The 15,454-nt window shown below is 39.8% G+C and overlaps 1 protein-coding gene across 1 annotated transcript; it reads right to left on the reverse strand.

Annotated features, from left to right (window-relative positions):
* Positions 1-8,452: 8,452 nt before the first annotated feature.
* On the reverse strand, positions 8,453-14,804 carry LOC132357025 (diphosphoinositol polyphosphate phosphohydrolase 3-beta). The gene is made up of 2 exons (XM_059910351.1): positions 13,949-14,804; positions 8,453-9,944 (listed from the first exon to the last, which is right to left on the reverse strand). Coding segments are annotated over exons 1-2 (495 nt in total). The 5' UTR covers positions 14,443-14,804; the 3' UTR covers positions 8,453-9,943.
* Between the last annotated feature and the right edge of the window lie 650 nt (positions 14,805-15,454).

Consider the following 15,454-nt stretch of genomic DNA (forward strand, 5'->3'; position numbering starts at 1 on the left):
TGGATTCACAGTGGAATTTCATTTTAAAGTTAAATGGGAAGGGAAGGCTGTGGAATAGTGGTAGGGTGAGGTGTTTGGCTTTAGTTACTGAGAACGTGGTGGGGTCATTTGCCAAGACAGGGAACCCAGGAAGAGGGAAATTATTAGGGAAGAGAGGCTTTGCAAAAAGGCAGGTTCAGATGTAGATGAATAAATCAGAATAATGTTTAATGCTTTGTACTTGGCAAGAAGTGGAACAAGATAATTGTGGAAGAAGATAGTCTTTGTCAGGCCAAATTCAGCTCACATCCTGGCTCTGGTGTACATTAGCTCTATGACCTTGGGAAATTGACTTTTATGTGTTGAAGGTTCAATTCACCCAACATTATTGGTAAAATTAAAAACAACAGTATAAGACATACTATGGCACAGTGGTTGAGACTCTGGAATTGGATTGCCTAGGTTTGAAGCTCAGTACTATCCCTTACTTGCTATAGGAGAGTGAGTAAATTTTAACCTTCCAAGTATTCTCATCTATAAAATGGCATATTAAATACAGGCATACCTTGTTTTATTGCACTTAGCAGATATTGTGTTCTTTACAAATTGAAGGTTTGTGGCAATCCTTTGTCAAGGAAGTCTATTGGTGCATTTGCTCGCTTCCTTACTCTGTGCTACATTTTGGTAATTCTCCACCAGATATTGTAAACCCTCCACCAGGAAAATAATTAAGACTCCCTGAAGGCTCAGATGATGGTTAGCATTTTTTAACTTCTTACTTTTGTAAAAAGTGCTTTTGTTTACTTTTAAATTAAGGTATACACATTGGGATTTTTTAGACATAATGCTATTGCACACTTAATGCAGTATAAACATAACTTTTATATGCCCTGGGAAACCAAAAAACTGGTGTGACTCACTTTGTTGCGATATTCACTTTATTGTGGTGGTCTGGAACTGAACCTGCAATATCTCCAAGGTATGCCTGTAATAGTGACGACTTCACAGGGTTCTTATGAAAATTCAAATGCTTACTATGTTAAATAGTATAGAACAGTGCCTGGTATACAGAAACTGCTATGCATTTTCTAAATGTATTTAAAATACATAATTAAAAGTTTATTGCAAATCTCAGAGGACATGAAATAATAAATAGTAGTTGTTATTATGCCATTATACTCTCTTCTAAAATCCTGTTTGAAAAAATGTCATGGCATGTCTTCATAGTTTAGGATTATGTTTAACTTTAAAATAGAATTCCACTGTGAATCCTATGGTCCCTTGAAGTCCTCACCTCACCTGAGATCACCAAGTTTGCTTTTCTCCTTTCCTTCAGAACTTTCCCCTACATTCCCTCTGACATTTCATAGGGCACACAAATGTCCTAGTGTCTGGCAAAGTGCTATTAAGACAAGTCATGAGACAGACTTTGAATATGTGGATTTTGAGCTTCCTGAAATAGGTAAAGTACAAAATCCAAATAATGGATAATATATATTCAAATAGAGGTATTGTTTTTATTTTTTAAGGTTTCGTTTTATTTTATTTAGTTTTTATTGAGGTGTAGTTGATGTACAATATTGTATAAGTTTCAGGTGTACAATATAGTGACTCATAATTTTTAAAGGTTATGCTCAATTTATAGTTCTTATGAAATATTCGCTATATTCCCTGTGTTGTACAATATATCCTTGTAGCTTATTTTACACATAATAGTTTGTACCTCTTACTCTCCTACTCCTATATTGCTCCTCTTCCCTTCCTTCTCCCCACTGATAACCACTAGTTTGTTCTCTATATCTGTGAGTCTGTTTTTTTTATTATATTCACTAGTTTGTTTTATTTTTTAGATTCCAGAAGTATTGTTTTTAGAGTGGAAGCAGTGGAAGTTTATTTAGTCTGTCATTTAACTGTAAAGAAACAGGGTCACATTAAATAGTTTCTATGGGTCTATAGCCACTTGTCACCACACAGGTGTTTTCCGACCTCACCTCTCACTGCTGCCTAGAAATCTTGCTCTATTTTCTTAGTTCTCTTTTCTGTTCTCCACAGAGTTATTCAATACATCAATTCTGCTCTTCTTTCTCCTAACCTCTTATCTTACACATTCTCTCCTCACACAGTAGATGATTTGACTCTTACCTCCCCAAGGGAAATGAATCTCTCAAGTGTAACATACCTCAGTTTTACAGCACAAATGTACAACCTTCCTTATACATAATCCAGCCTTTCCTCCTTCCCTCCAGGTATGGTGGAAGAGGTAGCCTTCCCCCCATCTAAGATAAATTCCTTCACTGTGCTTCACACACAATTTGTTCTACCCTCTTGTTCCATTGGTTACCACATCTTCCTGTGTTTTCAGGCTTTCCCTCTCTACTGGCTCCTCCTCATCAATAAGTAAAGGTGGTCAAGTGTCTGCCACCTTGAAAACATTAAAGCTGTCCTTCAATGCGACATGAACTTTGAGCTACCATTCCATTTCTCTCCTCTTTCATAATTTAACTGCTTGAATGAATTATTTAGACTCACTGAATCTAATTCCTTATCTCCCACTCATTCCTTAGCCCACTGTCATCTGTCTTCCCACCCTTCTATTTTATTGAGGCAGTTCCTATTAATCATTTTTTCTACTATGTCATTGTCACTGTAACACCCCATATGCCTTAAACTCCCTCCTTAAAATGTTGTATGCCCTCAACTCTGTCATTACTTTCTCCCCATTTCCCTCTTATTTTGATAACTACTCCTTTTTTGATGATCGTTTTGTATGCACTTCTCTCTCTGCCCAACCCAGAAATTTTTGTTAACGGTTTTATTAAGATGTAAATTACATATCATAACCTTCACCAATTTAGTGTATAAGTCAATGGTTGTTAGTGCATTTATAGAGTTGGGCAACCATCATCATAATCTAATTTTCAAATATCTTCATCATTTCAAAGAAAAACCTTGTACCCATTAGAGGTCAATCCCTATTCCCCTTTCCTTCAGGCACAGGCAACCATTAATCTATTTTTTTGATTCTATATGTTTGCCCAAACTAGACATTAAGTGAAATTGTACAATATGTGATGTATGATGTCTGGCCTCTTGTTCATCCATGTAATAGCATAGTACTTCATTCCTTTTTACTGTTGAATAATATATCCCATTGTATGAATGTACTACATTTGTTTATACATTCATCAGTTGATGGGCATTTGGGTTGTTTCCCTTTTTTGGCTATTATGAATAATGCTGCTATAAAAATTCATGAACAAATCTTTTTTATGGAATATGTTTTTATTTCTCTTGGGTATATATCTAGTAGTAGAATTGTTGGGTTATGTGGTAACTCTAACATTTTAAAGAACTGCCAAACTATTTTCCAAAGTGGTAGTAATATTTTACACATATGAGGGCTCCAATTTCTCCACATCTTCAATAGCCTTGTTATTTTTAGTCTTTTTCATTATAGTCATTCTAGTGGGTGAGTAGTATCTCATTGTGGTTTTGATTTGCATTTCCCTAATAGCTAATAATGTTTCATGTACTTATGGTCCACATGTGTATTTCTTTGGAGAAGTCTATTCAAATCCTTTGCCCATTTTTAATTGCATTATTTGTTTTATTATTGACTTATACATATTCTTAATATTCTGGATATAATACAGATTGTTGATCATTTCAAAGAGTCAACTTTTAGTGTTGTTGATTTTCACTATTGTTTTTCTATTGTTTATTTTCATTCTATTCTTTTGTATTACTTTCTTTTTGCTTGTTTTGTGTTTACTTTGCTCTTCTTTTCATAGGAATTAATAATTATGAATTATCCTTTAAAGTACTGCTCTAGCTGCATCTCAAGTTTTGGTGTTTTGATTGTATCCATCTCAAAGTATTTCCTAATTTCCATCATGATTTCTTCTTTAACCCATTGGTTATTTAGGAATGTATTGTTTAATATCCACATATTTGTTAGTTTCCCATGTATCTCTCTCTTGTTGATTTCTAATTTAATTCCATTTTGGTTAGAGAACATAATTTGTATGATTTCAATCTTTTAGATCTTTTGAGGCATGTTTATGGCCTAGCATACAGTCTTTTTTGGAGAAGGATCCATGCACTTGAGTGGAATGTACATTTTGTTGTTTTTTGGTGGAGTAGTCATTAGATGTATATTAGTCCAGTCGTTTTATAGTGTTGTTCCCCTGTTGCTACTAGTATCCTGGAGCTACCAGGCCCCTCTTAATTGCTCACCATTAAGATCCCATTGTTTTTTCAAAAATGCCCTTAGGCATAAATGTTTCCAGGTTCTTTTCCAAATAAATTCAGTCCCTTCAGGCAAAGCTGCTGTGCTTAGTTCTTATGGCCTGCTTCTGCACCCAGGCAGAAACTTCAGACAACTATACCTGAACTGGGGGTGGATATAGCAGGACACTTTTCCTGCAGTAACACCCCATTGGGCATTCAGGGGAGATGGTAACACCTGGTTATTTCAGCTTGCTTGTCTCCATGTAGAAACTTCACCCTACAAATGAATTTGGGCAGAGGAGATTGGGATCCCACTTTTACTGGCCTCTCATGCCTGATGTCAAGCCCTCACCCTATAATTAGGAGTTAGTCCTCTAGCCCAGGCTTGCCTGGAATAGTGCCTTGGCAACTGTGGTGGAATAAAAGACACTGGTGCCCACCTCCTGGGATGAAAGTATAGCCCTAGACTAGGAACTGGGGGGATAGGGAGCCCTCGTCTTCTTGGGAACATCCATATCTGGAGTAAAGCTTGTCACATAGAGCTGGGGGAGATGGAACAGGTTATAGCTCAAATGCCAGATTCTATTTTTACAGAGATTTAGTAGATTTTTTTGAACAAATGTTTATCCATTTGCTGTATGCCCTTATGACAATTTCTAGGGACTTTAAACGTGTGTGTGTGTGTGTGTGTGTGTGTGTGTGTGTGTGTGTGGTATGTGTGTATGTATATACATATTTGTCACCAATTAAATGGTGTTTCATTGGGGAGTGGGTCCACCAAGATCCTCACACAACTATTCTGGAAGTCCTGCACCCACCCTTAAGTGTTGATATTCCTCAGGGAGATTTTCACTGTCCTCTCTGTACACCCTCTCCTGGATGACCTTGACCCACCTCTTCACCTATTACCCATCTACTGATGATTCCAAAATCTACACTTCCAGCTCATTCTTCTTTCCTAAGCTGCTTGTCTATGTATCTCTGGCCTTTTGGACATGTCCAAGTTAATGTCCCTTGGGTACCAGAAACTAACAGTTATAAAACTAATCTCATCTTCTCAGTCCTCCGTAACTAATGCTTTCCCTCTATTAGATTCCACCTAAGGGAATGGTACCATCAACTCAGTTGCTCTAGACAGATATCTTTAAATATATCTATATCTACCTCTCTCTAATCTCCTACATCCAATTAATCAACTCATGCCCCTTTAAACCCTATAAATTTCTAAAATGTGTCCACGCCTATAAATATACTCAATTACCCTAGTTCAGGTCACCATCATTTCTCACCTGAACTACTATCACAGTCTTCTCTCCCTTTACAAATAGTTTTCCATTCTTCAGACAAACTGATGTCATGTCTCCTCTCCTCAAATCCCTGAACAAGTCACATCAGACCCTCTATAATCTTTTTCTTACCCCATTGACTTCATCACTAGGAGATCCTTTCTTCTTCTCTACATGCTCAAACTATGTTCCAGACATAATGAACAAGTTCCTGTTCCTAAAAGCATCATACTTTATCTGGCTTCTAGAACCTCACACCTGCTCTTCCCTCCTTCTGGAGGAATACCCTCCCACTACTTCTCCTGGCTAAGCTCTATTCACCCTTCAGGTGAAGGCACTTTCTCTGAGAATCTCTCATCCCCGCTAAACTAGGTTAGTTTACTATGTGCTGGCAGAGCCCACTGAATCCCCACTATCATAAAAACTGTACATTTTGTTGAGATTTCTTGTTTTGTCATCTGTCTCCCCAATACACTGAGAGCTCCAACTGTAAGGACTGAGGTACTAGATAAATGCAAATATTTTCCTATTTATCTACCAGGTTAAAGCTAGATGAAAGAACACAGCTTAAAGACTCGAAATTTTATTGATTGGGACATGATAGAGGGTCTTTCTTCATATATAACATATTAAGATTTAATTCAGGATTATGAAAAAGGTAATTGTAAATAGACTTGGACAGCAAGGTGCTCTTGCGCAGCAAAGTATTGATATTCCTGGGAAGGGTTTCCTTGCTCTAAACAGAATGCATCCAGGACTGGGTTAATTCCTAAAATGCCCACTAGGGATTGTGATGCCATCTCTGATACCACCTACTAAAAATGATTTTGCAGTCCATTTATCTTTTGTAACACCCAAGAAATGAGGTCTAAGTTTGAGTACGTAGACAAAAGGAAAAGAGAGAATTGATACCAACTCTGTTCCAAGTCCTCTATGCCCTCAGCACTGGCCCCAAAGAAGTCTAAACTTCTAGAGGTCCTGCCTGCTTTTTCACACTGCTGTGTAGGATTACACAGGGGCAGGGTGTTAAGTCTTCTTGGACCAAGGATGGACATTTTGGTTCCCTATGTTTACTATCCTGGGAAGAGGTGGAGCACTGAGTTCACTGTAAGATATTGTCAGCCCTGTTCTTCTTCATCTTAACATGAATCATGATCTTTGGAGTAATACGAGACTGAATTTCTATATCCAACCCATCACATTCTAGCCCTTTGATCCATTCCATTGATTTCAGGTTCACATCTTTGATTCCAGGAATATAAATTTGAGACACTTTGAGTACTTTTTAGAGATTGAGTTGTGGGAGCAGCTTTCCCTTCTCCATGGTGAGGATCAGTTTATCCATGATTTGAAACTGCAAACTCTCAGGTTTTTGGTAGTGATGGGGAGTGGGGGGTTGAGGGACTTTCCTAGGCCATTTGGAGTCAGCCTGCATTAGGGAATTGGTCTAGCAATGGAACCTAGAGAAGGTATGAACTGTGCAGTAGGTGTAAATTGTGTTCTTTGCCTCACATAATCTGGTAATCTTCAATAAAATCTCATCAAAAGTTACGGCCTTGTCTCTGGAGTACTGTAGGAAATTAGGGATGGATAAGGGCACATTCTGGGGTAAAAAGGTAGAAGGGTGAGAACAGGGTTCCATTTCCTGAGTCCAGAGTGGTGGTGTCCTTGTTTACCAGTTGAAAATCACTGTCCCCAGAAGAGCACATGAGGGTCAGAGGCTGCAGACATGGTAGCTTGCTGAGGATTCAGAAAAGACAGAGGGAACTTTCTGGAAAACAAGGTAGTAGCAGGCCTACTTTTAGCCAATACATTGCAATGTGTGATTTAACAAAGGGGCACTCCCCTCTGAATTGATATTTCCCCCTCTCCTGCCAGCCTCAGTGCTTGTTGAGTAGAAAGTTTGTGTGGGAATTAGACAAAAACCAAACCAAACCAAACCAAAACAAGCCTATTCTGCCCTACATCAGGACTTGGTAGAGAGCTTGGTCTGGATTTCACACCCAAGTTTTGTGCCATGCCTGCCTCACTTGTGCAGGAAAGAAGTAGCACAAATTCCATGACAGCCCTGAGCATTAGCCTAAAAAACTGAGGAACAGCAAGGTGCCTGTGTGGTATTGCTTAACAAAAGGGGTCATGGATTTTGGGAAATATTCTGGAGGAAGGGGCTCACTTGTGCCATCTGTGTCTGGGTTACATATGTTTATATTTGAAAAGAAAAAAGGCTGGAATATATATACACACACACACACACATATTTTTTTGAACTTGGTTATTCTGGGTAGGGGGATCATGTGTGATTTTTGATTCATTTATTTTGGGGGGAATTTTCCAAATTTTCTGAAATTAAGATGAATTAATTTTGTAATCAGGAAAACAATTCAATTTTTTTAAGGTAAATTGTAGAATGGGGAGTGGAACCTAAGCTTATGTCCACCACTGGGGTTCAAAACTTTCTGGTCACATCTGACATACTGATGCAACTAAAAGTCTTTTTACATGTAGAACTGGGAGACCTCTAAGGAAACAACTCACACTAAGGGAAGAGCAAGTCTGCCAACATGTCAGCTCAGGAACAAAACCTAGGTTTTTGGAGGGGAGGAGAGAGTCTGGCAGGCTGGGCTATAGATTGATGTTCCAACCAAACTTCTCTACTTAAGTCTTAGGGATAGAGGGGGGCCTACAAGTAAACTCTGAAGAAAGTTTTTTCAATTTTTATTATGGAAAATTTCAAACATATACAAAAGTATAGAGAATAGAGTAATGAACTCCCAAATATCCATCACGCAGCTTCAATAATTATCAATTTATCACCAATTTCATTTCATCTATATGCTCTCTTACTCCACCCTCAGATTATTTTGAAGCAAATATCAGTAGCATATCACTTCATGTGTCAAATTTACAGTACATTTCTCTAAAAGATAAGAATAAAAAAAACATAACCACAGTACCATATCACACCTAAAAAACCCCAATATGTTGGGGAGGTGTGTTTTTATTTCAAATTCTGTAAAGGTTGGGGGAACAATTAATAAATAAATACATTTCACTGGTAACATGAGGAAGGGTGTAACACTCAAATGGAGCCCATTTTTTTCCCGATGTAGTTGCTTTACAATGCAAAAGAAAGAAAACTACCATATTAAAGCCACTTTAGGGCCTTTGTAGGGACCTGGGGAAGAGTGCTGACATCACAAACCCCATGGCAGAACTCCATAAAACTTCCTCTGAACACCTTTGTCATTTTCTTAAAGTTGATCTCCTGGAGGTAGCTGACCCAAGTCCTCTCTAAATCTTTCATTTTCAGTACCCCCCCAACAGAAGTTTTTTTTTTTCCCCCCAATGCCTTTGCCAAGTGACAACAATTTAGTTGTCTTTCAGTCCTCTGCATTCTCACATGCAGAAACCAGGGGGGATGAGGAGCTAGCTGATGTATTGGAAAAGGGGAGGAAAACTGTGGCCAACTGAATCACTAAGAGATGCAAAAGAAACCTAGGCAAACTAAGTGGCATGATTAACTTTGGAAACTGCCTATAGCAGTCTTTGTTGCCGCTGGCATCAAATAATACAGTATACTGAATCTGAAAAATAAGAAAAAACATCTTTTCTTCAAAGAGATGTTAAGATTACATGAAAGAGGTGGTTAGAGCAGTGCAAAAACATTAAATTTATTATTTGTATATCATTTTAAAATTTTTATAAAAAGCACATTATCTTTTGTTCATTGTATTTATTTTTATAGTTACTTTTATAGCAAGTGATATTTTTGAATAAAATTTTAAGCAAATTAACAACAGTACAAAAACACTGAAGTTGTTACACAAAGGACTGATTCTACAAAATGTTGCCTTAAGTGATGGGTAATCTTAAAACTGTGCTAGCCACTGTGTGGTATGACTTAGAAATATGAGTAATAATTCTTGTCCTTGAATATCTTACAACTGCCTTGAAAAGTTTCTGAAACACCTGATACAGAAAAGCCACACACGTGGTGCCTGGACAGCATATACTCTACTAGCACCAGATTGGAAGGGGAATGTTTTGCCATGTAGTGATTATAAAATATGAGTTGAATCAAAGAACCTTCAGTGATGCCAACCATATTTCAAGTAGTGTCTCAGATGCAGAATATGCAAAGAGTAAGGAAACGTGGTCCTTGCTCTCAAGGATATCATAGTCTAATGAAGAAGGCAGACATATCAAAAAAGCACAATAAAAGGCTACGGGTGCTGAATAAGAGTCTGTTCACATACAATAGTACAATCACCAGGGCAAGAGGAGTCAGTGGAATAGACAGGGAAGGAGTGTCCCAAGATGTAGGAGGAAAACCAGATGAGCTGTCTCCTTGGAAACATGGAAGTGCTCACCTATACTTGCCAATTCCATTCATCAGTGGTTCACATCAATGACTCTTTCAAAACAATCCTGGACATCTTTGCTGTTCATCTGGAGAAACAAACCAACATACAATTAGGAGGCTCATACTAATTTAACAATTCTTCCAATTGATAAATTTACAAAAGGTTTATTATCTGCATCACTCACTTTGCATTTGGAAAGCCTTCACAGAATTATCTAATGCAGATGCAATGTGAGTCTGGATCAGCAGCTGAGGGAGTTACAGATCAGTATATGTTACAAAACAAAAAAGTCAGGAAAGCAGTGATACCAGAAGTTTTGCAAAGGGAGGAGTGGTCATCTAAGACATAAAAAAGTCCTAAATTCCATGTTCTGGACTCTAAGCTTATGGAAATTATTCAGGCTGGTTCTTACCCATCAAAAAGTTTGTGGTCTACTGGCCACACAGCCATGCAAATAGAGAAGTACAATAAATTGTGAGAACCATGACACACACAGAAGAGGGTATGTTGACCCAGGTGGTCAGAAAAGGCTTCTCATAGGAAAAGTTTATGAAGTAACTATTTTTATTATCTTCAATTTTATATTTAAAAACCCTGAGCATCAGATAGTTAGATAACTTGGCTGAAGTTACAGAATTAACAAAAGCTGGAAGCAGTTTTCAACCCTAGGTCTGTTTGACTTCAAAGCCCAATGTAGTTTGATGTATCACATCAAACTCTCATAAAAATGTCAAGTTTTATTTCAGTCACCATAGTGACTTTTCCATTTCTCATAATGCTGTTTGCCCATAAAATCTGTTAAATACAGTGTAACAGTTTATCAGGAGACAACTACCAGGAAAATACTGATGAAACTCTGGTAGTGCCTGGTGGCTTCCCCATATGGGACGCCTGGAAGTAAAAGCTCTGCCCCCCAAAATATACATTATTTGTGTGTGTGTACATATACAGACACAATTTCTTGAAAAAATTTTATACTTTATAGACATAGCACTAATTATTTCCAGTGTTTCTATGTATCTACATTAATCTCTAACGTTTTCTCTCTATACATTAAAATAATAAAATATTTGAGCAGCTGAAAATATATGCTGTTTATAAAACATGCAGAAAATAAATCTGATTCATTTCTGCAAACTTCAGTTATCTATGGAGAGTACCCTTTCTCCGTTTTTACCAAGGGGAGGGCTGAAAAACCAAACAAACAACATATAAGTGACTTTTTAACACTCTTAGAAGGAAAAAGAATCCCAACTGTACATTAATCTTTGGAGCGCTGAGGTGGTAGAAATTTTCTATATATGACCTCTGCTCACCTGTTTAGCCTGAAACACTTGGTCTTAAAGAGAAAAAATGAAATCTCCTTGGAGCTTTAAACTATTTTAGGCTAGGTTCCAGAGAATATTTCACAAAAACTACTTAAATGAACCTAACGGTCAATCCTAAAAAATAGCATGACATATTCTAAATGTTTCTGGCAAAAAACAACAACGACAAAAAAAACCAACCAAACAAACAAAAAAACCCAAACCCACAACATATTTATAGGCTAAATTCTTTAAAACGGGTTAATATGAATACTGTACATTTTTGCCTTTGTCAGCTAATTTAAGAACCAAATAAGATGATGCATTATTACCTCTAAGAATAACAAGTTAAGGCTCCAAAGTATTTGTGACAGCATTTCAGGTGGAAGGGGTTTTTATCTGCAAAAATATCTGTAAAATAAGAACCCAGTATATCTGCTGCGTTAATGTTAATGTAGAATTTAAGAATCTTCTTGAATAACTAGGTTATTGGGGGAAAATATCTTTGGGTCTATTTGAGATTGAATGAATAGTAAAATTCAAATTGTTTGGAATTAAAAATATGTACTCAAATATATATTCGATATATATCACTTTTGCAGAGAAAAATAGAAAAATACACAATAACCATAATTAATTAAATGATATAATTCAGATAATAAAACTGTCATTGGTTTTAAAAACCCACTCATTTTTTAGTTTACTTTGATAGCATTAGTACCGAAAATGTTTTGTTAACTGAAACTTGTACATTGTTTATCTGTGCTTGAATGTGTAATAAGATTTGTTTTCAAAAGAGTGGTACTGAATTTCTTTAGAAAGTGGAACAGAACCCACTTTTCAGAAGCAATCATATAAGCATGTTACCAATTTGTAGAATTAAAATGCAACCAAATAGAGAAAAATATTTGAGTATTTTGAGGAACAAAATACGTATAGCACACAAGGGGGCAGCACAAAAGAGTATGTGTTCTAAAATTCAATATAAAGTTCAAAAGCAGAACTTAAAAGATAGGAGGGCAGAGTATGGTCTTAAAAGATAGGAGGGCGGAGTACTGATTAGGAAGAGGAATGCAATGGGCTTTTGAGTTACAGGTAATATTAATTTCTGGATCTGAACTCTGTTTACACGTATGCGCTCACTATATAAAGATTCATTAAGCTGTAAAGATTTGTCAACTGTTCTGTATGTATGCTGCACAACAGTAAACTATGAATTAATTTAAGAAAGGTAACTTCCATTAAATCTTCAGCAGTAATTGTGTTTAAAAACAGGTTACTTTGAGGACTAACAAAATGTTTTAAACAACCATTATTTTCTACCTTATTTATTTACTAGAAGGATGTTTTAAAAATGCTTAAGCATTATATAAGGAATGACCTTTCCACCCTGATGTCCTCTTCAGAAAGTAGATTTTCCCTCTACCTAACTGCCGACATGGCTAGAGGAATAAAGGTAGTTCCAGAAGACAGACCTATGCACTTTAGATAGGATCCCTGATTTCAAACAAGTACTGAAGCAAATGTAAGAGCTTTTAATTTGGTAGCGTTTAAGTCTGTCATGTGACACAAAACCTTTATCCTAAATCTTCACGAGAGATTGTTCAGGCGTTCTGACAGTTTGAGAATTCTGTAGCAGCTGTATATCAATAAAGCTAACTCACTCAACTGGGATGTAATTACCATATAATATTCCATTCCTTTGGCTACTGGCATTCAGACAAGTTTAAGTGGACTATCATGAATTCAAATATGTGAACTAACTTTCTTTCAAAGACTATAATGAGAGAACCACGGTTGTTCTAGGGCACTGAGAAAGGAGCAATGGGAGTTGGAAGTTGAGCACGCTAAACCACACTCAGAATACAGTTTTCATAATATGTACATATCAGGATATGTACATAACAATACCTTCCCGAGAGGGTCTTTATTCTATAAAATAATATTTTGCTAAGCTACATTCAGGCTCAATGGGAAATGGCCATTTTAAGTAAGAAGTAAAAAACTACCAGTTGTGAAAATGTTCTGAAAATCGAATTATCGAAATATGAATTAAGCAATTTCAGAAAAGGGCAAATTAGATCACATATCTGAAGATAAAATTATTGTTCAGTGTGGAAAGAGCACATGATGTAAAATTCCTTAAATACTTCTTTGAAATTCAACACTTGTCCTTCAAACCAATCACAGAAGGGCTTGCTGACAAGGGCTAATGCTGTGAATGAGAAAACAACTTAGGAGGAAAAATTAATGAAATTGCCACACAACCAAGGTGATCAGATTTTAAAGGCCTTCACTACAGAAAAAACCACAAGACTGGTACCAAAAGTGCACATACACACACAGACAGACGCAGACACATACGGACACACACACACGTGTGAACTGTAAAAAAAACAAAAACAAAAACCACAACACGTATACACGTGTACACACACACACACACCCGCCCCCCAAAGACTGGGTCAGCAGTTAAGGCACCTTTATAAAAGACAAACAAACAAAACAAACAAACCAAAAAATACCATGTGGCTTTGGCTTTCCGAAATGTGTTACAGTGCTACCAAGAAGCGATTCTGAAAGCATCTGAAAAACGTGCAAAATGTCTGAAAACAGTGCCTGGCAACTGAGACAGTTTGCAAGCGTGATTCAGAGGTCTGCCAAGGAAACAAAAGAAGCCTCCCTCCTCCCGGTGAGACCGCACACGGCACCAGGGGTGCTCCGGGCACTATTTACTGTCAGGTGGGTGGAAAGCAAGAGTCTGTGCAGGAGCGGTACATACTAGGAATCGCTCTCTGGCAGGGACGGGGCCATGGAGTTTCCACTGGTTGGGGAACCGCCCAGCTTTAGTTTTTGCAGATATTCGGCATGCACGGGCTTGTGGCACTGGAGAACCTTGATCGCATCTTCGATTTTGAACCACTCTCGCTTCCTCCCAATGCTAACCGAATCTTCCCAATCCTCCAGAATCTCAGTGACAGTCAGTACATACACGTACGTTCTGTGCTTGCGATCTTGGTTCTGCTCGAAAATGCCCAGGAGCCGGCCTAACTTCCCCTTGACTCCCGCCTCTTCGTACACCTCGCGGACGGCAGCACCGCCCGGCTCCTCCTCGGGCTCCACGCCCCCGCCCGGCACGATCCAGCGGTCCGGGTACCGACTGCTACTCACTAACAGCACCTCGTCCTCGCGCTCGCTCCGGAAGCACAGGCACGCCGCCCGCTTCTTGAACCCCTCCGGGTCGTAGGTCCGCGTCTGGTTCGGTTTGCACTTCATCCTCGAGGCCGCTCGCCGCTGCTCGGGTGCTCGCTGCCGCCGCCACCGGGCCGAGGGACTCCGAGGTGCCGCGGAGAGAAAGGGCCGCGGCGAGGGGCGGTGAGAGAGAGGCGTCTCAGCCCGCGAGCCCCGGGAGCTCGGGGAAGATGAGGCGGGGGCGGGGACGGAGGCGGGGGCGCGCGAGGTACGTCAGTCGGTCCTTCCCCCCGCGCGGCCGGGGGGTCCCGGGCGCAGACGCCTGAGTGGAGGAGGCGCCGCCGCCACCGCCCCCATCCCCGCCTCCGCCCCGGAGCCCGCCACTCTGCGCGGAGCCCACCGGCGTCTCCGGTGCGCGTCCCCGTCTCTCCCTCCTCAGCCGCCGGGGCCGGGGCCGGGGTTGAGCGAGGTGAGGCGCATTCGCGGACGCGTCCGCGTCCCCGGGCACGTGCGCGTTCCCGTCGGAGGGCGTGGGGCGGGGGTCTCGCGGCTCCCGCAGCGCGCGGCGCCTGGGGCGCACTGCGCAGGCGCCCCGCACCTCCGGGCTGGGAATCTCCGTCCCCCGGGGTGAAATGCACCGCCTTGTGACTTGGGCCAAGCTTGCCTCCACGTGTGCCTTCGAGCCCGACGTGGCTGTGGCGCGGTCGGACGTTTCTCCTCACCCTCCCCACCAGGTTGCAGGCAACACACACGCAGTCGTTTTACACACAGGACGGACGGTCAAGTAAGTGCGTATGGTCCTCGTCATCACCCATAAGGTAGAGTACCGGCTTACTTACAGGAAGGCCCCGGTTTTGTCAAGACGATCCTCGGTATTCTTGACAAAACAGTACCTAATCTTTGCTGAGTCATATCATGCAGTTTTGTTTCTTCAACAGGTTCTTCACCTTGCCAGGCATCTTGGCACAGCCCATAAGTGAACACTTTTCTTGAACCCCTATTGACATCTTACCTAACCTCTGGTCCTCGGTTTCCTCAGCAGTAAACTCCTCACCTACTTGGTTCAGACCTTTGCACTTTGGGTCATGTTCACCCA

The sequence above is a fragment of the Balaenoptera ricei genome, chromosome X, assembly GCF_028023285.1.
Source record: "Balaenoptera ricei isolate mBalRic1 chromosome X, mBalRic1.hap2, whole genome shotgun sequence".
Classification (NCBI taxonomy): domain Eukaryota; kingdom Metazoa; phylum Chordata; class Mammalia; order Artiodactyla; family Balaenopteridae; genus Balaenoptera; species Balaenoptera ricei.